At 35.6% G+C, this 23670-nt stretch overlaps 1 protein-coding gene across 5 annotated transcripts in view; it reads left to right on the top strand.

Annotated features, from left to right (window-relative positions):
* The first annotated feature begins 411 nt into the window (after nucleotides 1-411).
* Nucleotides 412-23670, top strand: part of LOC104910629 (uncharacterized) — a 43931-nt gene continuing 20672 nt past the window's right edge. For 3 of the 5 annotated variants that reach the window (XR_014882920.1, XR_014882919.1, XR_014882918.1), the window contains exons 1-4: nucleotides 412-590; nucleotides 2471-2571; nucleotides 17984-18072; nucleotides 22975-23163. Coding sequence is in view for 1 of the 5 variants with exons in the window: in XM_085222478.1 (XP_085078604.1) it covers nucleotides 2471-2571; nucleotides 17984-18072; nucleotides 19851-19940; nucleotides 20890-20930 (321 nt within the window). In the remaining 4 variants the exon portion in view is untranslated. Of the gene's footprint in view, nucleotides 591-2470; nucleotides 2572-17983; nucleotides 18073-19850; nucleotides 19941-20889; nucleotides 21061-22974; nucleotides 23164-23670 lie in introns of those variants that run through there. The other 2 variants (XM_085222478.1, XR_004159523.2) reach the window with 2 other exon arrangements.

The following is a 23670-nucleotide window of genomic DNA, read 5'->3' as shown; positions in this document are numbered from 1 at the left end:
CTGCAGGTAACAAAATATTTTAGGCAACATTTTTTACCCTCCTTCCAGAGAAACCCTATGGTTCTGTTTTCGAAACTTAAGTGGCTGTCAAATGAAGCAGTTAAAATGTCACTGCAGTGTTTTTGTTTGTTGCAGTAATTGGTATAGTTCGATGTTAGCTCAACAGTTCAGCTCTCTAGATTCAAGTATTCAGATTTTGCAAAGCCTGATCTGCTCTGGAGTTTCCCTTTGGACTTTGGGTTTTGTCCACTGGCTGGCAGCAAGAGGCAAGCAGGGGCTTGTACCATTTCCAGTCCCCAGGAGTGCAGGGGCTACCTTTGATTCCTGATGTGGGTCTACGGCTGCCATTGTGTATTTTACGATAAACTGTTTACATAGCAGCCTTTTGTTACAGGTTTTAAATCTTCTCAGGCTGCCAGTTTGAGGCTGAGGCTGCCAGCTGGCAGACAGAGAGGTGCTTGTGCTCCAACTGTTGGAGGTAATTAACAGCCCGAACTGTCAGAAGGTGACAGCCGGCAGAAAGTTCCTGCCCTGGGGTCACAGCTGGATTCCGGCAACTTGCTCCTTGATTTACCAGTAAAACTAATAATGTAAGTAATATCGGTATTAAATTATAAAACAAGGGGGTCTGAGCCCGACTTAGATTTTCTACCTCCAAATGAACTGGCAAAGAAAATTATCATTAATACTTTGAAGCAAATAAGAAAGATTAAGTCACTTTCTTTGGGAAAAAAATAACGGCCCACTAAAAATTGGGGGGACATAAATATTAGGATGATTGCAGACCATAATACTGTTCAGTTGACATTTACCTGAAATTTTAGAAAATTAAACTAAAATCTAGTATTAGTAATCTAGGCAATGATTATTGGCCACAAACTTTTAATTTAAGTGCTATACTCAAAATGTCACATTAGATTTAAATTTGCAGCAAATAACTGGCTATGAATGGAAATGTAGAAAATGTTAATTTTGCTGAAATAAATACTTATTTCTTTTTAAAAATATATTGTTAATTTGTCAGACATCGAGGCATGTGTTTAACTTCAATGTTAAGCAAGAACATAAATACAATGGAGTCAACAAGTCATAAAGTGTTCCTTTTTTTTTTTTTTAAACTGGAAAACAAAATATTAGTTATTGGTTCTTTTAGTCCATGACAGAAAAAGTACATACGTACATGGACAGGCAAATGTTAAGATGCAAACAGTGTTAGCATTTATATGTCTTTGTCTTTTGAAATGTAAGTATCTGATACTTTAATATCTTGGGAATGATACCTCCAATGCTTGAGATTAGAAATACTCTTTCTGTCCTGAGTTTCATCTCATAATGTTAACTAGTGTAACTTTGATGCTCCGGTTACTCAGGATAGATAGATGGTCTGCTCTACATGTGTCCATAAAAAAAATCATGACTCTGGACCTACAGGACTCTTCAGCAGAAGTAATTTGAAGAGTTCAGAAGTTTTGTTTTACATAATTTCTGACATTTTTCTAAAGGACCAAATGCCACAGCAATTACAATTTGATAACATATTTTCCTAAATTTCTTCACTTAATCAGCTCTTATCTGATGCGTCAGGGTTTTTCAGTTTTGAGGAACAGAGATGACAAAGCTCAAGAATGGCATAGCCATTTATTGGCATTATAAAGAAGCTTAAAAAAGTTCTTAAGAAAATAAGACAAAACTAATTCATATTTTAAAAATGAGAGTTTTGAGAATGATAATTTTTTTTTTCCAGTGGGTGAAAGAACAATGATATTCTTAACAATGTTTATTGGCCAAAAAGCTATTCTTTTTGTAGAAAATATTTCCTCACATTTTGACTAGGCTGGTATGGTGAAAGAACTTTTCATACCAGTGGTTCTTTTATCTTTATTATATCCTACAGCTATCTTCATCTGCCATAAAGTGGTGTAAATTGGCTTCAGGGAAGCTATCATGATTGATGTTTGCTGAACATTTGGCCAAGATGTTAATTTGTATTGAACTGTCAGTTACAGGAAATTAAAATTCTTGATCTCTATTTTGGATCTTACAGTGGTTTATCCTGTGTTCCCAGGAAGCTTTAAGATATTGTTCTATATCCTTGAATGATAGCCAGCAAAGCAGCACAGTGATATTTTCTTACAGTACCTTCACACACACATTTGACAACTAAGTTCCAATTGTGCTGTCCCTTTTGACCTAAACATTGATGTGTGAATAATGATGAATTAGGCTCTTCCTGTTTATGAAGTGCTTTGAAATGCAAGAAAAGTACTACTGAAAATAAAATTTCCTGAAATAATAAGCTTTTAAGTAGTAACTCTTTATCAAAAATATGTATACATTTCAGAAACCACCAGAAATGCTAACACACAGTACACCAAGGAAATAGACAAAAAGAGAAGTTAAAGTATGGATTTACCTGGCTATTAAACATCTGTTTTTGTTGCTCTGGCGTCTTGTGTCTTTCAACACACAGATGGGAAGATACAACAACTCCCTCTTGGTTCGGGAGGTCTCTTTCCAGCCCGAAATCAGGCCTTCATTAGAGTTCACAGACATGAAACTGGCTGGTTCAAGGTACACACTGAAAACTTCTGGATGTGTGCTGGAGTTTAAGCAGAGTGATATGTTCCATGAAAAACTATTGATTCTGAACACGCAAGTTTCTCCAAGGAGTGCTCTATACTTTTCTTTCTAGCTTTTGGAAGGCAGGGGAACAAGGAAGGATTTTGCATTACACTGTTTCAGAAAGCATGTTTTGGTGTGGATCAGCCCTCAATTCTTAAGGTCATTGAAAGATCACTCTTGAAAGTTTTACTAGCATTTATAACCATGTTGTGTTTCAATATAATGTTTTTAAAGACCTGATTCCACACCCTTTTAACTTAATGGGAGATTTCTCATTGACAGCAATGGGAACGGGACATATCCCAACGGGAATATAAACCAACCAAAAGAAAAATTCTATTTAGGTAATGTTAGCTTATAAATAAGTTCTCAGCCAATGTAGTCATCCATTTTACAAAACTTTGAAAAAAACTTTTGGTCAGTTTTACTTCCCTGCATTGTAACACAGCCTTTGCAGTACAGTTCAAGGAGAATAATTATGAGAAAAATGAAAGAAAGGTGAGTGATTTGAAAATTAAAAATTTTAAAAAATAAAAAGTAAAAAAACTCAGCTGAAATTATAGTTGAAATGCCTGAATTAAATACAGCTTTCATTCAGCAGGGGAGCAAACTTCGTACTGTGAATGTAGTCTTCAGTCCACAAAGAAGTCTTATCAAAGAAATGTGGAGTAACTTGCTCATAGAATTAAGATTAATGCAGTCCAAGAAACCAATAAATGTAAAAATGTAAAAGACTAAATAAAATAATAGGCAGGATAGTAAAATTGAATCACTTTATTCAACATAAAAACTGCTACAGAGCTGTAAAAAGAAAAAAGAAAAAAAAAAAAGAAATCTGTTTAAAAGATTATTTGAATTCTGAATTTAATCTTCCAATGTCTTCTGTTCTCTACAGGCTCCCTTTATTTGTTTCCAAACATCAATTTCTAAGATGTACTAATTCAAATTTTTGTTTTTCAAAAATATTCTTTTTGTCATACTCCCTGACTCGAATCCATAGTCTCTGAAAATAATGATGTTAGCAGTTCATTCTGTCACCAATTTAATGTTTCTTGTTTACTATCATCCACTTCCATTCCTCTTTTCCCTCCATTCTCATCTACCCTTTGCTGAAGCAAAGTCACACATATCTGTAGGCAGCAGGTGTTGCATGATATAAATTAAGCCTGCAGAATATCAAATCCTTGATATGACTTAATAATACTGTTTGCTGCAATCATAATACTACTTTTTTCAGAGCTGCCCTGGGGCTGGCACAGCTGTCTGCAGAACTTGCCTTCACACATGAGACTTTTCCAGTGCTTCTGAGCAGGTTGATCTCCTTGTAGCAGCTACATTTTTTAAGAAGCCTCCAGAAAACAAACAAACAAACAAACAAACAAACAAACAAACAAACAAAAAGGCTTTGTCACATGAGAGTCTAATGTGGAAAAAGCTTTTCATAAACCAGTATAACTCTTAGTGTACAGGATGATAAATACCTCCAGCTACATGAAGAAAGGAGAAGCACAATGCAGATTTATGGTCATGGAAAAAGTTTCTGAAAGAGGAGGCAGAAAAAGTACATAGGAGGAGTTACTCTTATTTTTGACAAAGAGGGAGAAAACAACTGAGAATGTGAAGATGTAAAGGAATGTTTGCAGCTTAAGAAAGTAAACGCTCACTCAGTTTCAGTTCTGAGCCTTGTCTGTGAAGTTGTTTGGCTCTACTTTGAGGCTCAACAATGACCTGATATATATATGCTTTAGCATATATATACAAAAATAACAGTATGTAGGATTAAAAATTAGAAAGATGAGGACATGAGACAGTATCAGGCCCATGCAGTGATCAAATAGATCATAAGAAATTATTCTCTAAATCTATGTTATTAGTAGAGGACGACTAAACAATAATAAAACCTGGTAGTCAAAAGGGTTAAAAAGTGAAGTAAATTGTTCAGTTCTCATGAAAGGTAGTTACCTGAGATTGCATCAATTCTGTGATTAGCATTAACAATAGGGTAAAACCTCAACTGCCCTGAGTTATAAAGGACCTCATGTAGGCTGTGCCTGAATGAAATCCAGTAGATATTTAGGAAAATGGCAAAGTAATCCTAGAATTATTACAAATTAGAGAATTTGCAGACATCACAGTTCTGGAGCTCTGAAAAAATACAAATGTTGTGCTTACTCTCAGAAGAGAGAGAAATAAGGAATCCTAGAAGAGCTAGTCTGACTTCAAAACACTGAAAAATAAACAAGGCATCTATTTCTAAGCACTTAAAAGATTAACCAGTGATAAGTAATGGCCCAAAAAAAATTTAACTAGAATAAATATATCAAGCAAGCTAATTCTCTTGTATGACAGGAAGCGAGCCTCAGAAGTAGAGAAAGAGTAGTAGTATACGTGCTGTGTATTTTTTTTGTTAAAACAGTCAATACTGTTTTGCACACATGAGAACCTGATTGGAAAAAAAAAATAAAGAAAAATAACTGTTTTGTCCAATAATAGTGCAAAGAGAGTGTGGAAGAGGTTGGAAAACAGTGTGCTGAAATGCTAGGGTATCCACTGGGATTCTACTGAACATGATACTACTTGACTAGTACTATGTAATTATTTCATTAATGACTGAAGTGGTACAAAAGGAAGTAAGTTTATTTAATTCTTATGTGATATGAAGATGGGAGGAGTGCAAGCATTTTGAAGGACATGGTTAGAATTCAAAATAGGAATGACAAATGGAAGAAATAGACTATAATAAATAGAATGCAATTCTAGTTTGTGAATCAGCTTCTCAAATACTGGATGAGAAATGACTTGCTTAGACAGTAGTTCTATAGAAAGGGATCTGGATGTATCAAGAGTCAAAACAGTGCCGCAATTTTAATAAAGCAATTATAATAATGTAAAGTATGGCTACGAGAGTTATGTGTTGAACACATGATTTTGCAGTTGCCTATCAAGGACGAGGTCTAGCATAAAAAAAGCAAATGATCAGAGCTTAACAAAATGTGAATTTCAAGGAACAAATATTGTATACTGTCATACAAAGAAAAAAAATTTAGAGACATGATGTTGCTATATGAAAGGTCTCCGTAAAGATATATTACTCTTCATGCCTATTTATAGGAAGGAAAATAAGTAATGGAGTCAATTTAAGCAAGAGTTTTTTGGTTGGAATTTTATTCCTATTCCTCCTCTGTAAGAGTAGGTAATGGAATAGATTACATGAGCAGGTTGTAGGATTTCCATTTCTGGAGTTTTAAGAGACTAGGCCAGGCCAACTTCTTTCAGGAATGTTTTAGTTATTGTTTATTTTTAGGAATAGTTTGATGGCCAGACTATATGGCCTCTGAGGGTTTCATCTAGCTTCATTTTTTATGAAAATTTGTCCATACTCTGAAGAGTTAAATATATATAGTAAATACTTTTCTGCTGAAACACACAATTTACCGTACAGTTTTCAAATCAAAACAAACAGTGACAGGAATTCCAAATAGAATTGCAAGAACCATGTGAGAGTAAAATATGCGCTGTCTTGTATTAGTAAAAAGGATCACTCATCCAAAGACCTTGAACTCTGCACAGCGTGAAAATGCCAGCCAGAACAAATTTGCAGGGACATATTGTAATCCCATCTCAGTCAGGAGCAAAACTCTCATGGATTTCAGGGGGACTAATAACTGGCTAGTCTTTTTTTAAGATCTCACATGACATAACGCAAAATATGCTGTATGTATATAGTTATTAAACTGATGCAATTTAATCATTCCACATTAATACCTTGTCAGACTGTCATTTGAGAGAATTCAATATGGCCAGTTTAACCAAACTGGCTACTACTAGACAAGTAAATCTATCTGCAAAAAAATATTTACAAAGAAGTATGAAATCTGAATTCCCTATCGCCTGTATCTTTACAAAATTGTATAAATGAGGAAATAGCACCAAAGACCTATTAGTAATAGTTATTTCCTAATTGCAGTGGGAAGCATCCTGCATGTTCAAATAAATATTGTTAACTCTGACCTCTTGGTTTGCCAGGACTGATAAGGCAATTGTTTGACCTATATGAAGCGTATACAGTATGCATGGACTGAAAGCAGCAGGAAAACAGGAAACAATAAATCAGAAATTAGAGCACTGATTGTTGTAGCTAATTACATCAGACTTCTGCTTAATTTCTCACTCTGTCATTCTAACTTGATTTTCTTGCCAACAGACTTTGCAAATTGCTGGTGTCCCGTACATACAGCAAATAATAATCTTTAGTTACTATGATTGACAAATGAATGAGAAGGAGAACACAGTTTATTATGGAAGAACGAACTGTGACATGCACCAGATACCTGCTCAGATGCTTTTTTAATTCACTTACTTAGATATGCTGCATGATACATTTTGCCAGGACCACAAGTTTTGGCATCACAACAACTTAATAGAATATGTGGCATGGTTTGATAATGCTGGACAAAGAAAGAAAAATTAGGCTATTAGCAAAGGAGAAAAATTGCATAGATTGATTCTCGCAGCAGGACAGATAAAGTGGTAACTAGAAAATTTAAATCAATTCTGAAAAAAAATCTGCCTAAATTAGGCAGATTAATCAGCATGTTATTTAATCTTGATGTTTTTGTCTTCATATTGTGCATCTGATTAACTTGGTATCCTTATTCTCTCTTTTAGCATCACTCCACTTTCAAACTATACTATCTTTGTCCTGTTTCATCACTGCCATCAACATCTTCAGCTGGCATAAATTAGCACTGTTTCCTTGAAGTCAGTGGAGCTGTGCTGGACATTTTGCCATAGTTGGGGGATGTTTGGTAGAACATAAACAGTTAATTTTTGAGCATCTAAATTCCACTTCCCAGTTTGATGATTTAGTCCTTGTGATCCAAGTAAAATTTATTAGCGCTGTTGTTAATACATTGCCTTTCTGTATGGTGTATGCTTTTCTTTATACCAGAAGGTTGCTGACATTGTTTTGAGAGGTCAGGCCACAGTCTGATACTTATATGTAGCTGGTGATGCAGAGAGATTTCACTTTCCTTGTCTGTTAGAATCCCATCAGTGCTAAGTCAGGGCTAGCAGAGCCAATCAGGCACACTGGATTAACACTGGAAGAATAGATATTATATCATTACCATCTTTGCCAGGCAGCACCTTGTAGATTATATATTCTGAAACTACCCATATGATTAAAAATAAAAAACCATCTGGGAAAAAAAGGAAAAAAAAAAAAACCCTTCATCCCAACATAATGTTTATTTTGAATATTACAAAATACATTCTCTATAGCCCCTCTCAGGACTTCTTGTCCTTTTTCTTTATTGTTATTGTTTTTTGTTTTTTTTTTTTTATGGATTTTTTTTCAGTGTGTAACTTTGTGAGGGCTAAGCCTGAAAAATCATCCTATAATCCAGCTTGATGAAGTTTTGGGCAACGCATTTTCAGAGGTTTTCTATTCTCTCCCTGGAGGCAACCACAATGATCTGTTGCAGTGAAAGCAGTCTATATTGATCTACAGTGCAGATAATGTTGTAGAACTCAGATTTCTTTTTTCTCTGCTTAAGAATCCTATAAATCTCCTTTCTCCAAAATTTCCTGTATTATAGCAATAGTGGCAGGGCCTGTCATATAGTGCTGTCTTTAGGAATCAATATCAGGATTATTATAAATTAATTATTATGTACCACATTAAGAATATTCCATACACAGCTACAGTTTAAATATTGAAGTTGCATTTGGAATTATATTAAATTTTAATACTTTACAATCCTCAAATCTTTATTCTTCTACAGTATAACACATTTATTTAGAGTTTTCTGCATATTCTCTAATGTAATTAAGAGTTTACTCAAATTTTTTTGTTGAAACTACTTCATTTTCTTTGTCCTTCTGACTCACCTCTAGTTTTTGTGTTGATAGGCTGATGATCAGATTACTTAAACTGAAATCAAAACCAAAGCTTTTGTCAGCTACACTGACAGAGAATATGTATGAAAAAAAAAAAGATAAAGCTTACTATTTACCAAGCTTTAGGCATTGCTGGCATGAGTTTTACTTTAGCTATAATGATAAGGCAACTGTCTAGTTGCTGCAGGAAGACAGTTGCCTTATCACTACAGATAAAGCAGTAACACTACACCACACCACAGATTGCTTTTGGCTGATGCAGGCCACATTAAAACACTACATTTTTGGGGGAGCCCGCTCAGAACACCAAGGTACCCACTAATCTTTCAGCAACGAAGCCCCAAGTCGGGCATCTATTATGGCTAGTCCTATAACCTTAGGAGATACTAACACTGTAGAAAAAGCTCTGTAAAAATTCCAGCTGCTTTTTTATTTCCTTCATGTTATCTCTAAGAATTCCTGGACTTGTTCTGGAGGCAGCCAGTTCATCCATCTCCATATAGAAGACAAGTGTATTCTTGTTTGTGGCATTGTTATCAAAGACTAAGGCAAGGACAAAACAAACAAACAAACCCTAATCCAAAGTATTTTAACTACAGCATTAGAACTAGGAAACCCACTGATTACTGCTCTCTATGCATAGCAGATAATGTGACTATCAGTGTATTTGGAGTGTATTCTTAACACTACTTGGTAGAAGCAGGCTTTGATTTTGTAAATGGATAGGTCCACAGTGCTCTCTGTTCAGTTCTGCTGTTTTCCACATAAATACAGCACAATGCTATTTAACACTTTAACAACAAAGGAAGACATACTTTGAACAATATTTTGAGAAAATATAGAGCCTTCAGGTAATGAACTATCTCTGCATAAGGTAGTCTAAGAGGGAAATATATTATGGTGGAAAAGCTTTTAAACTACACAGAAGTTCAAACCTATCACACATATATAGTTATCTTTCCCTAAAATAAAATAATCCTGCAAAATACAGCATGGATCCACTTCCTTTTTGCATCAGACAAAACTTCCTAGCAAAAATTTCATTTTGAAAACTGATTTAGTAGTTTCTGAGACGCATTTTGTTATTCAAAAAATAAATAAAAACTGTGTAATTCATGCTCCTGCTGTATTTTTCTCTTTGCTGTATCTTAACTCCCACCTGTTTGTCTACTACTATATATTTTGACCTTTAACACTAGCGCAGAAAAGTCTGAAACCTGCCCCTCTGCTTCAGACTCTATACAGAAGTCCTATGACTAGACCACCCTTTCACAGGTAAGAAAAGCCATTAAACCCTGTGAATTTTCACAGTGGATAAGCCTAAATTAATTTGATACAGCTGTTTGTATAACACTGTGCATGGGAACATTCAATGTCCCCTAGCTGTTTCTCCTGTGGTGGTCCAGTCATAGTACTCTCTGGACTCTAATCTAAAACATGTAAGAGTACCAGCTGGTGCAGGACTTTGTAGACAGCTTTTGTTATTCCGTTTGTGTCACTTTGATGTATTCTTTTGCTTTGCATATGAATACATGTAGAAGCAGGAAGAAACTATGAGGAGCCATGTGCTGGAATCAGGTCACAAATTATTCTCTTCTTCAATTTTACACAAACAAATCCTTTATTTTTTACTACACAAACTAAAGAAAATGTCATTATCAACAGAATAAAAATTTAGAGGCAAATTTTCCCTCATCTGCACCTATGCAAACTCTGCTGAAGTCAGTGAAGTTGAATAGATGTGAAAGAGGCCAGAATCTGTCCCCTTGGTCTTTATTTGTATGTTGCACCTTTAGACTAGTTTATACCTTACTTTAGACAAGTAAGCAGATGAACATCAACACTTAAGTAAATGAATGCTAAAATGGCATGCACGTCTATGAGAAACCTAAGTTATTATATCAAGAGCTGGTCAGAATTTCATTTCATTATTTCAGTGAATTTTAGTTGACTAAAATATTGAGAAGAACAAAATTTGTAGCTAATGGGTCATAATGTGAACTGCCCCACATACCCCAAAACTGTGTGCTTGAAAACCATAACCTTTCTAAAACTGATCAGGGCTAAAGTAGGCATGAGTGGAGTGTGAGTAGGAGCATGAGTAGGAGCTCTCACACGCCTAGCCCTTTGGAGGCACAATAATATACTGGCAAGATGAGGAGATGCAACACTGTGGATAGTAAAACTTTTCAGAAAGGCAAGAGGAATCTTCAAAGTCCGATTATCCTCTCACTACACTACAGATTAGCAGTTAACAGAATTGGACTTGTTTTAAACATATATGACTGAATGAAGCCCTGAATAATGGGATAATCGCCATATCACTGACCTTTTTTTTTTTTTTTTTTTTTGGACCAATAATCTATTGAAAATCCAGGATACATCTGGAAAATCACTTTATAAGTGAGATGAGAATCAGGCCATGCTTGAAAATTGAAATTAGACATAAACTGAAGGAAAAAAATATATATTTTGAATTGTCCAAAGCTGAGCTTAGCACATCTGTTAGACGTGCATCTAAAAGGCTGCTTATATCCATTGACAAAGTAAGGTAGCCATCTGTACTCATACTTGTCTCAGGACTGTTAGTGAAGATGTAATACATATCAAAAAGATGCACTTTTTGAGCTAAGCTTAACATCATACCAATACAAATATAAATAGTATAGATCAAAATAATTCAAAACCACGAACAGAACTATCTCAGTTGTCACAAACTCAAGCCAGGATACTATCAGTGATAGAACTTACCTCTGATTTTAAGCTCAAAGCTAATAACACAGGAGTAGGTAACGTTTCAATCAGATCAACTGATGATAAAAGCTGCGTTTGCTTCTAGCCTGTTACACATTTTTTAATTCATTAAATCAAACGTATAAAGCTATCTACAAGCAATTGCAAGAGCCAACCAGTCCGAATGGATTTAAGGTACTTCACAGATCAGCCACTGACATCACAGATTTCTTTAGTCCTGTCTTTATGCCCTTCAGACAGCCTTTTTTTCCATGTCATATTGTACTAATAAATTAATGAGCTTACTTAAATATTCCAGTTTATTCTAATTCAACCTATAGTAAACAAAAAAACAATCTTTTCTACCTGGTCTGAAATTATTCCCTGGTAAGATTTGTATTCCAAATTTATACCATCCCTTAAGTGAGATGCCTCATCCTGTCCTCAAGATAAGATTCCAGGCATTGCTCAGATACTTGGGTATAATTTATTGTAGCCAAACAAAAGTCAGATCTAAATCCTTTTGGACCATGATGCCACAAACTAGCAGTTCAAAGTTCAAAGAGGGAGGCCGACACACATGCAATTCGGTTATCACTGTTGGGATAACTGTAACCCTTGCTGTGCTTTTTAGAGCTCCTGGGATCCTGAAGATCGTGAAATGCAAAAAAAAAAAAAAAAAAAAAAAAAAAAAAAAAAAAAGAGTATTCTTCTCAACACTACCTACATTTTCATTACATAAATCACAGCAGTTGTAGTAAAATACATTCAGTGAATGATTTCCTGCCACTAAGGAAAAAAAATCCAAGATCTTGTTTCCTGATGACTACAAACTTCTCTTGACAAACCTCCAGTGCCAAATGTGGTTTCCATTTACTGTTTTGGGATTTATTTGTCTATGCCAAAGTTCAGGTGTGCCAGCTCTTTGTAATAAGCCATTTGGATGAAAGCTTGGCTAGCTCAAAGGATTCTGATGTATTTTATTGCTGCCTTTTAAGATTATTGTTCAGAAATACCAACTCTAATTTTGAAATCAATTAGCCATGCAGTCTGATGAGGTGTTGGCCCAGCTCAGGTTCACACCCGCTGTCCACAGATTATTGTTAAGTTGAGTCAGGTCCTTAGTGCTGCTCTGCATTGCAGGCATCTGGTGTACACATGTTTGATGTCCTCACAAAATGACGCTGATGGCTTAAATGGTGAGGCTCTAATGAAGAAAGCCTAGCAAGTTTGCTGCTGTTTGCCAGCAAAACATGACTTTTACAGGGCTGTGTAAAAGTCTTTTTCCCCCTTGTTTAACTCTTCCATGTCAAGAGAATGTAAATCTTCCCCTGAGAGAGGAGATTCAGTAATGATGATGGGAATGGGACCTGAGGGTCCACTACTAACATGCAAAACGAGAATTCCTCTGAGCTCCTGCACCTCCCCAGCACCTGCATGGCATGTACAATCCAATACTCAAAAGTGTTTCTTCCAAGGGAAGGGCATCTGTTTACATCAGCCAGTGACTCCCTGCCTGGTGAGGATGCCAGCCCCTTCAGCTGTGCAACACTGCTGATGGCAGAGCCAAAGACAGAGGTACTAAAACTCCTCTGGGGAGAGGGAAGTTAATAAAACCATCCAAAATGGTTTGCATTGGTTTTAACATTACAAAAATGTCTCATGTTGAGCCAAAAAATGAATGAGTTTACAAGGTTATTTTCCATTACCTCTTTACAGGCTATGAAGTTTTTACACAGGTCTTCCCGTTTAATGCATAAGAGCTAAGAATAAAACCTGAGATATAAATAAAAACTATAAGTAAATAAACAAGAAATCACATTTGATTGCATACAAGGGAGTTAACTATTTAATCCCTTAAATTAAGCTTCCTTTTTCCTTCTTTTAATAAAAAAATAGTATTTCATCAAATCTATCAGGATGAGCAACTGAGTATCAGCAATATCAGCTATACCAGAGGAAGAGTAATAGCATGGGTGTGCAATGAGTTACTTGTATCCATACTAATACTAGTCTATCTCAAATGATAGATGCTAAACTACCAGGCTAATCATCTCAAAAGAATTTACAAGTATTGCATTGTGGCTTCAGAGCCAAAGGCATTTATCAAACTCAGCCTTCCATTCAACCCATCTGCAATATTTTGGAGAATGTTAAGTGCACGCAGCCTGAAGTTGGTCCAACTTCCTTTTTTTCAAAGCCAAAACTATTTTAGTTTTGCTTACATTAACTATCATGGTCATCGTATGTAGAACCACCATCCTCTATGCTAAGTAGAATAATAGAGATAAATATTATTAATTAATCTAATTCAATCCTATTTGTTTTGAAAATGTAGTTTTTATTTGGGTGCAGAGATGAACATAGAAGTTCACAAAATGAAAAATATTTGAATACTATGCCTGACTGTTATCTTTACCTGGAGGTCCAAAATGAGTTTTGCCTTCACATTATAAATCAGGATCATAATTAGAGAGTGACTGCAATCTTACTTTTTTTGATTATTTTCCCTGTTTAAATACTTCACCAGCCTCATGTAGTTTTGTACTGATGTAGCTTGTACTTTAGATCATCTGAACAGCAGCAATTTATAACTTCTAAAAACAAACGTATTTTCAATATTCTCACAAGAGGTAGATCTATTGTAATTGTATAGATACCACACTCCTAGCTATGGAAGAAGATACTCTGTGAAGCTATGCATTTTTACATTCATTCTTGCACTTGAATATGTGAAACATGCTGGTGGCTTCACATTACACAGTGGGAAATAATTGAGCAGTGCATTATATGAATTTCCTTCATATTTTTTTGTTTTTAACTTGGGAGGTTACTCCTTCAAGGATCAGATTTCATTCAAGGAAAACTTTCAGGGTTTGAAGAGACTAAGTATCAATCATCTGCTTCAATTTTGCCTCTTAAAAGGAAAATTTCTCTCTATGAAACTCAGACTTTGCCATGTAGAACATCAATATTAAACACAGAGGAATTCGGGTCATTTCTTTCACTCTATCCTCCTAAAAAGATTGCTAAAATCTGCGTATGTGAGAAGAAAGAAATGGGGAAAAGGAAGGAAGCCCCAGGAGAGTAAGAGGAAGACCTTCATCACTTGACAGTTTAGGGGGACAGAGTAAAAAAAAGTCACTCGTAACTGATGGGAAATTTCCTTTCCTTAACTCCCTGACAGTTAAACCCATCAAATGCAATCCACGATCCTGGCAGTATAAGAGCCATTCTGAGTCAGCCCAAAAGTCTGCATGGCCCATACAGTATTTATGCCATACTTTAATCATCTCTATCAGTCTTCTGTTCTGCTTTAAAATTGTGGTGATGGGATGAACAAACTCTGCACACCAGATTCCCTTTTTAACATGGATCTTGACATTCTGGAAAGCAGAGCTTGCAGATCAAAAGTTTGAGAAATCTTGCCTGCACACCAGCCAGATCTGGCATTGCTCTATATACTGTAAACAAACAGCCTTTCTTTAGCATCCTGTAAGGTTGCTATTGTTAAATTGTATTAGGGAAGTTATATTATCTAAAGTCCCACAAAATTAGAGGTTACTGAAAGGAAAAATGAAATTCTGTCAAAATTCCATTTTTTTTTAAAAATTATTTACAAATTTGTTTTAGTTGAGGCAAAAAAAAAAAAAGAAAGGTATGCTAATGGAATCAGTTGGGTTACTCTTGTGTAAACACTAGAAGAGTTTTCCCGTTCCTGCTAGGTCTATCAAATATTGGCCCTTTAAATTAAGTTTATTAAGAGGCTTTAGTATTTTACTGAGCTCATATCCTATTCGATAACATTTAGTGAGTTTATGTTTCACTTAAATCCAGTTATTTTCAGTTAGGCAAACAGGGATTCAAATAATTGATAACACCAACATAAATGGCAGACATGTTAATAATTCTTATAACATTAATGCTAGAACAAAATGCTATGATATTGCCTTATCGATTTTAACCAACTACATAGGATTCAAGGGTAAATTTTGGTAAAAATACAGAAAATCCATTTTGGTATTTCCTCAAAATCATACTTTAAAAATTTGACAGCTGAAAATTATATTTCATCTCCAACACATACCAGAAAGATCATCACCTGAATAACTCTGTCATTAGTTAATTTTTGGCTCATTCATGTTTGAAGCCCAGGCCTATGAGCTCTGAAATTTATATATTGCTTCAAAAGTAATGTTTCCTGTTTATTTCCACAAAAACTACAACAGACACAAAGAGCAAAATAACACTATCTGATAGAGCGAATTTTCAGCTACAAAACACTATTTTTCAACATAGTCACACTAATAACTATGAATTTTCACTAGCAAAGAGCAAGAACCTGCATGCCACGCTTGTAACAATCTGCACCAGTGGAGGTGACTCACCTTTTCACAACTGCTATGATAGTGTCGTCGCTAAGGAAATTTTGCCCATGAAGTCCATCTTGCATTGGCTCAAAAAGAAGGACATCAGAAGTTGCCAAGTCTGGACAGTAGCTGTGGTATGACAGTCCAGCCAAGATTGGCAATGTGCTCCACAGACTTCAAACTGGTGTGGGGTCTGGTGCTCCCTTCCTATCCCAGAAGACAGTGCTTTACCTGTTGAGAGCTGCATCTTGAACTTCTTTGATGGGAAATTCACATGTCACCACTCTATGGACTGGAAAGGTGCACCCTACACTGCCATACTACCAACATGCACCTCTGATATCACAGTCCAATATAATAAAATAGGAGGCATTACTTTTGGAGTAGCCTCATATAAAATGCACTGTACATATTGGTGCATATGAATTTCAATGTAAGCATTTCAGAGGGAAAAACTAATTCATTTTATTAAATGTTCTTTTTTTTTAAATGAAAAAAAATTTCTTTGTAGTGAGTAGTTAAGTGACTTTATATTTCACAATAGAATTGTCATGAAATACAAGTTCTGACAAACTTACCTATTCCTACCTACCAGCTGTTGATATTTGAATGGAGATATGTTGGGGAGATTGAAGCCAATCTTTCTAATGGTTCTCCCCATGCAAAGTGCTAGATCCAGAGCATAGGAGATAAGGTGACTAAAGTAACTCTTTCACTCTGTTGACTCTGCCAGTCTGTAAAATGAGTCTGACATTTGGGCTAGATCTCAAATGAATCCTACTCTTGGTCACATAAATCTTCTTGTGTTGCGTTTTGTTTTGTTTTGTTTTTTTCCCCTGGCAGTGCTCCTTGAACATGCTAACGTCGGTGTGACTTTTTTTGCCTACATTCTTATTCATTCCCTATTTTAATCAGAAATGTCTCAGTCTCTATTAGCCAGTTTTGATTTCTCAGAAAGCCTCTTGGCACTTTCCAACAAGTACCTCTTAGTAGGAAAAGCCACAATTTCAATATTATTTCATTGATTTGAGATTTTTTTGTTGTTGTTTTTGCAACACCTAATGAACTGAACTACACAAATGCCATCAGTAAGCATAGTGAAGTCTTCCTGACACATTCTTGTTACTGTCTTTCATAATGGCTGCTATTATCTGTGTTTTTGTGTTCCTAACTGATAACAAAGGAGAGGATAGTAAAAAGTTTAGTCTGCAAACTACAACTTATTTCATGGATTTCAGAACTGCCTTGCAAATTACTAATAGGATTTTCCAAAATTCAACCTGACTTAAGTTAGTTTGTGCAGGTATTCGGGATTTGTGTGGCCCAAGAGGTGGGTTACTTCTGGCTGAGCAGAAAAGGATAAATACCAGGCAGTAAGCATTACAAGGAGAAAAGCGTGTGAAAAATTAAAATGAGAATTTATTTACGACACATCCTATATAATCTTGACCTTGTTCACGTTGTAACCATTTCCAACCCCCCAATGGCGTCAACCTATACAAAGCTGAGCCTCATAAAAATAGAAAATGTGAAGGTTATGTGGCAATACACTGACAAGTTTTAATACCACCTCTTTCATAACAAATGGCCAACATAGGTGCAGAACTGCTGCTACTGGTGTGTGCTTATAAAAATGAGAGAAAAAAAGGCAAAAACCTATAGGTATGGAACATAGGTCATGACACACACATTGAAAAGTCATGACCTTCAATATTAAGGCAACAACTCTGTCCTTAACTCTCTCTATGTTAAAAACAACAGCAACTAGAGTTAAGAACTCTGCATCACCATAAATAGTCCTTGAATTTTGTTGCTTTGCTCCATCCTTAATGTTACTCAAATGCTGTTTTGTTGCGTCTTTAATACAATAAAGGACTAATTCCTAAGAAATCAAGGATATAAGTCACATAAATGAAAACTTGTAAATTATGTCAGTAATCCATAACTCATACAACTGATTTGAAAACCAGAGCCTTATGGTTCAGAAAGAAGTAATTGCTTTATTAACTCCCATTTATCAGTATAAAATTGGCTAATTTAACTGACTGACTGATTTATATATTGATACTTTAAATTTAGCTCAACATCCTAATTTAATAAAGGGATCACATATGGATGTTTAAAAATATATTACTTTCTAGTTGGTTGATACTCTAAGCATGCCCTTATTAAGACAGATTATCTCCTTTCCCTTGTTCTTTTAAGAGAGGGACAAAACAAATTATATATCTCATTCATTCTATCTGACAGAAAGGCCATGTTTCCATATAACCCCCTCCCTAGTAATATATTGAATGCATGGCTAACCACATCATTCATTCTCTTTTTAACATCCATGATGTCATAATCTTTTGCAGCAGGAGGGGTGTATTCCTGCCTGCAGACTTTGGGAAATCACCACAGGGAGTCAGACTACTGAAGCACAGTCAAGCAATAAATCTACCAGGTATGCTTAAAACAAAAGTTTGAAAGAAGACTATGGATTTATACAAGAATGTTCTTGTGTATTTCTACCTGATCATAAACTATATGTTAAGAAGAGGAAATTCTCAGTAACTTTTCTTTAAACTGTAGAACTGTGGGGTGGGTTGGGGGAAATGTTACTTGCTTTAATTAAAAATGATTGATGTTGCCAAACATGATAATACACTCCTCAAGGGAGAGACACAAGTTATGATTCTAATGAGCACATTTTTAGACATTAATATTAAACCACTGACAGTTGCAACAATCAAAAATCATAATCTATGTAAACAGGATTATAGACAGGATGTGATGTACAACCATAAGTGTATAATGCAAATGCTGAAAGTAAAAGTAGGAACATTCAGTTTCTTTTTCTTTCAACATTAGCACTCCTGCGAAAGGTGGTATTAGTAAGATGAGGCTATGTAAAGTAAGGTAGATAACTCAGTGCCAGTTTACATTCTGAGCATTTCAGTTTTTTATCCATAATAATTAAGACATTTACACAGACAACTGCAGATTTCACTATGAATACCAGGGCTGGAGAGTTAATTAATGTGGGATTTTGATATAGAATCATCCAAATTCCAAAGAATAACAAGAAGTCTACTATCTTCCCCCCCCACCACCCAGAATATCTCTTAAAAATGGCAGTGTTTGGTTAGGACATCAAAAGTTGTTTCTCAACCATTCATTCTAGTGATTTCAGCTTGAGATGCTTCCTGATTACAAGTCTGATCAGAAAATTCATTTTCTGAAGCTGAGCCAATTTCTAAAAGAAATCTTTTGATTGATTTTGGAGCCTTTGTTTTTAAATGCAAGCCAAAGTACATGATTTTGGTACTTAGAAATTATTAAAGTGCTGTTCTGCAACACAGAATACCTACCCCAAACTTAACACATCACAGGACTTATTCAGGGTTTTTTTTTTTTCAGTTTCATGTGTCTGCATCTATTGGGCTTTACTTCTGCTGAATTAAGGAATTAAGCTTTCAGTCTTTTTCACTTAATGACTACAGAGCCATCTGATCAGGCTGAGACCAAAAGGGCACCTTAGAATACTAAAAGTAAAACTCTGTCTCCTGAGTTTAAAATCCATATGCACTCCATACCACTCCTTAGTCTTTGCATCCCCATAACAATAAAATCATATGATGTGGCTGAATTCATTATCTATTATATTACCTTACTCTTCCTTATTCACCCTCTCCATTTTATACAGAATTTATTCTTCTCAGCCATATGGTACACACACATTTCCCTTAACATATGCTGTACATCCTTGTTTGGTGAATGTGAAAAATAAATGTCTGATTAGAAACAGAAAGCCACTAATGAAACAAAGTGGTCATTATTCCTTATAAAATAATCACTAAAATGGATTTTCCTAGTACTCTTCTCAGAGGGGTATTTCCTCAGTAACCCTAGAATTATTGCTGAGATTGATTGGTAATTCAGAAAGCTGAAAAATATTCAAAAGGCTTAATGGTCTAGAAAGATGTTGAAGTTTGGACTTTTGTTCTGAAGACAGCGCAAAATGCTTCAGATAAGTCTGTAGCGTACCAGAAATTACCTTTCTTTCTCTTTGTAACAACTTCTGCTGTCTTCAGATACGAATTCACAGGGAAAGTAGAGAGCAGTTCAACCAGAGGTAAATTTGCAACAGGACTGACTTCAGATGGTATCGAAGCCTTGCAAGAAAAATAAAACAGTTCTGTCTGATCACATCTCATCAGCAAATGTCGCACTTGCATTCAGGTGTTCTGCAATTCAAAGTTGGTTCCGCAGTCTCACAGCATGGAGTCATCTTGTATTTATCAGGAGTGAACTACTGCCAGCAGCTGAAAGGTCTGTGGTTTTAGTGAGCATACTTCAATGTTGCCCATCATGTATTCACTCTCAGGGTGGTGCACATTTTTCTCCCTTCCCTTGAAATAACTGTTTCAGGACAAATCAAAAGACTTTGTGTCAAAGCTGATTTCTTGCATTATAATTTACAGTACATAGATTTTTAAAAATAAAGCGTATTTACATTTAAAAAACACAAACAAACAATTTGAATGGAGACTATCAATTTTTTGTTTTTATTTAAGAATATTTTTTCAAAAAAATACATTTTCTTAGATTTAACAAAAAAGTAAAGAAGCATCATTATAGGGTTTTTTTTTAGAAAATAATCAAGTCTGTTAGCAATAACATGCTGGCAAATGCTTTTTTTTCATGTTACTATTGTTTTAAAGCACAGTTTTTTCCTCTATTTCTCTTAAAAACAAACAAACAAACAAACAAACAAACAAAAACCTCTGGAAATTTACTCGACCCATGAAGATATTCCAGTTGTAATAAGTCATTCTGTTTCAAAAGTGAGACACAGTGTTCCTATAATTAGCAACAAACCTCTCAGGGCTCTTCAGAACATTTTTTTGACTGTATTGACTCAATATAGCTATAATCTTGTGAAACTTGAAAACACAACCTTTTTAAAATGAATTATAGCCATTGGCCCAATGAATCCATTGCTCTGTAAAGCAAAACACAGACAGTTATTTTCACTTGCTTTACAGTGTACTTCGACCTGTTTTAAATGGTGAGACATATTTTTCTCTCTGGTCTTGCTGAATCCAGAATAGAAGGAAATCTGGGGGAAAAAATCTCAGCAAAGACATCTCTGTGTTAAAATGTTGTTCAAATAGATATTGTTTCAGAGAGAAGTGTTTTGAGAGGCACTGCTTCTCAAAGTGTTAAACAGCCGTTTTTGTGAAGTCTCGAGAATCTCATTTTCTTCTATTAATTCCAGGAGCAAATTATGCCCTATGCCTTCAAGGATGCCTGTTTTAGTTCTCAGTGCAGAAGAAGGACCACATCTTCCTTTTGTCCACATCCTGATATGTGTTCCATTGAAATTAAATAAAGATGTCATTGGTTTCAGTGAGCTTTGGACGAGTCTTCAAAGGCATTTTTAAACATAAGAATACTATATATATCAATTGAATTAGTGGTTAAAAAAAAAAAAAAAAAGTTCCCACACTGTTTGTAGAAGCTAAGGTATATGTATGTTGTAGAAGAACAATCAAAAAAAAAAAAGAAATATTCAGTTTTACAATATTTGCTACCAAAAAGACATACAGAGAAGGACAATTAGTTTGATAGGGATCTGCTTAGAAGAAATGAGTTCAAGGAACTGCATTACCAGAGTTTTCCTGTGTGATCTTGCACCAGTCTACACTTCTTCAGGAAAAAGTATTTCCATATTTAGAAAATGAAATGTTTGAAAACAAAAAATAATAATGGCACACACTAACTCTGTGGTAAAATAAGTATCCAGATAGGGAGCGATATAAATACACATAAGACATCAACCTACATCAGCAGACAGCCTCTAATACTGAAAAATCACTGTCTCACCAGCTTCACTACTGATGCCAAAGCACTGGGAGCCCTGTTCATTTCCAGCTGCAGGGACCCAGAAATTATTGTGGGAAGGAAGCATCTTCCCTTCTCTTTACAGGAAGCAGCAAGCCTGGTGCCAGCTATACATACTAACACCATCCTCTACCCTCCCCTGCACTTTTCTAAAGCGGGAGTTTAAAGGCTCACAACTCCTACCTATGCACAGCAAGATTCAGTTTTTCTTTCTTTGCTGAGGAAGCCTTGAGGGATTTCTGGAATAACGTATAATATTCAGAAAATAACTTGTGAATTGATTTTCTTGTGCACGTCAACATTTTTTAAGGAAAAGGGTTCTAAAAATGAAATTCAAATACAATGTAAAATTAAGTGTGACCCTTGTCACAATATCAGGTGCACAACAGTGATAACATTTGTAATGAAATATTGGGATCCCACTAGTCATTACTTGTTAAACATCAAGACTCAGACCACAAGCATGGAATATCACAAACATATAGGTCTTAGTCACATAGAGTAGGACAGTACACTCCTAATTTTAGATATGTGATTGTTCCCACTGGTAGCAATTTTGTTATTTATTCCTAATGTTTAGGTAAGTGCCTTAGTATATTGCTGAAATGAAGGCAAAAGATGACTCAGTAAAAGCTGAAAAAGAAAATGCTATCTGGGGGCCATACCCTGTAAACAGACCTAATTCAGACCTAATGATTTCACTTTTCAGATAACAGGGAAATACAGAAACAGTTTTAGAGTCAGAGACAAGACGTCAGCCTCTACCTCCTCCTGTTCGGAGAAGGTTCCCTACTGATCATCCCTTGGTTTCAGTACTGATGTGGGAAGAGTGCACCATTCTGTTTCCTTTGTTGAACCAGGCCTTCTTCTGGGGGTGATAAACAGAAAGACACACAAGGAAAAGGAGAAATTAAACCTAGAAAGGTGCCCTAACCATGGGGTACTAATAAAAAGTGCACCACTGTCATCAGCATATATGCCAGCATCATATTTTCCTCTGAAAATAACAGCTATGTCTGAATGCAGTATCACTGGTATGACTTATAACTCATTCTGAAAGGTATCTCCTGCATCAGGACCTCCAGGAGTTCAGTGATAGGGACATTTTATCTGTGACTCCTAAGTAGCCACATATTACTTACCTCAGAGAAGAGAGTCTACAAATGTTAACAAGCAAAAAATTACACACCAGGTAGCATTACTTCAGAAAACCTACTTCAGAACCAGAAATTCTATTTGAGTTGGAGATTCTTAAAATTTTAATTTTATCTCGTGTTTAGTTCTCCTGAATAACCAGATTTGGTTTGGTCATTAAATTGTTTTTATCCAACCTTGTTTTGGGGCAGTTCAAGCATTCTCTCTATATTCTCTCTTCTTTCAACAACCTAATAGTAACCTTTCACTTTTTTGTTTTTTGGGGGGATGTTTTGTTTTGTTTTTTTGGTGTTCGTATTTGTAGTGGAAATGTTAAGTCACAACTTGAACCAGTGATTGAGCACCTGGTGGGAAGGCAGGGCAAACGCAGGGGAGCTCATGTGCATGCAATGTACCTGAGTGATTGGAAGGGCTGGAGCCAACATCGACCCCTTCCCAGACCTTGTTTAAGGGCTGACAGTAGAGATTCCTGTACATCTGAGTCCTTCTGAAGGTAAGCAGCTTCTTTCCTTTATGTCTGTGCCTACTGTTGTTGTGTTTAAGCAACTCCTTACTTGCTGCAGCCTGGGATCTTGCTGCTCTGCTGTTACTGTTGCATTTTCTATTGCACTGCTGTAAGTTTTGTGTGTGTGTGTATTTTTACATTTTATTCCTTTTTGTATGTGAAAATATTGCAAGAAAATTGTATGTAATCATTCATATATTGTGTTATATACAATAGTATCTGGATTCTTGAGTTACTATCCTGAATGCATGTTTTTCCTTAAGCATATGCTGATAATACATTGAGGTTTGGACTAATTGCAATAGCCTAGCTGTGCTGAACTTTTCACAAATATACATAGAGTGTAATCAACATTTACCAGAAGACAGTGACTCACTGAAGGGAAGAATCATCCAGGGAAATGGAATGTTCAGACGGTGCAGATTACCCAGGCTATTTTATTTCAATACCAGTGTACTCAAAATTGATTTATGTTTTATTTGGTCAATCTCAACG

This window comes from Meleagris gallopavo, chromosome 4 (assembly GCF_905368555.1).
Source record: "Meleagris gallopavo chromosome 4, MGAL_WU_HG_1.1, whole genome shotgun sequence".
Classification (NCBI taxonomy): Eukaryota; Metazoa; Chordata; class Aves; order Galliformes; family Phasianidae; genus Meleagris; species Meleagris gallopavo.
The sequence above is the reverse complement of the archived record's forward strand: the minus strand, read 5'-3'. Positions and strand labels throughout refer to the sequence as shown.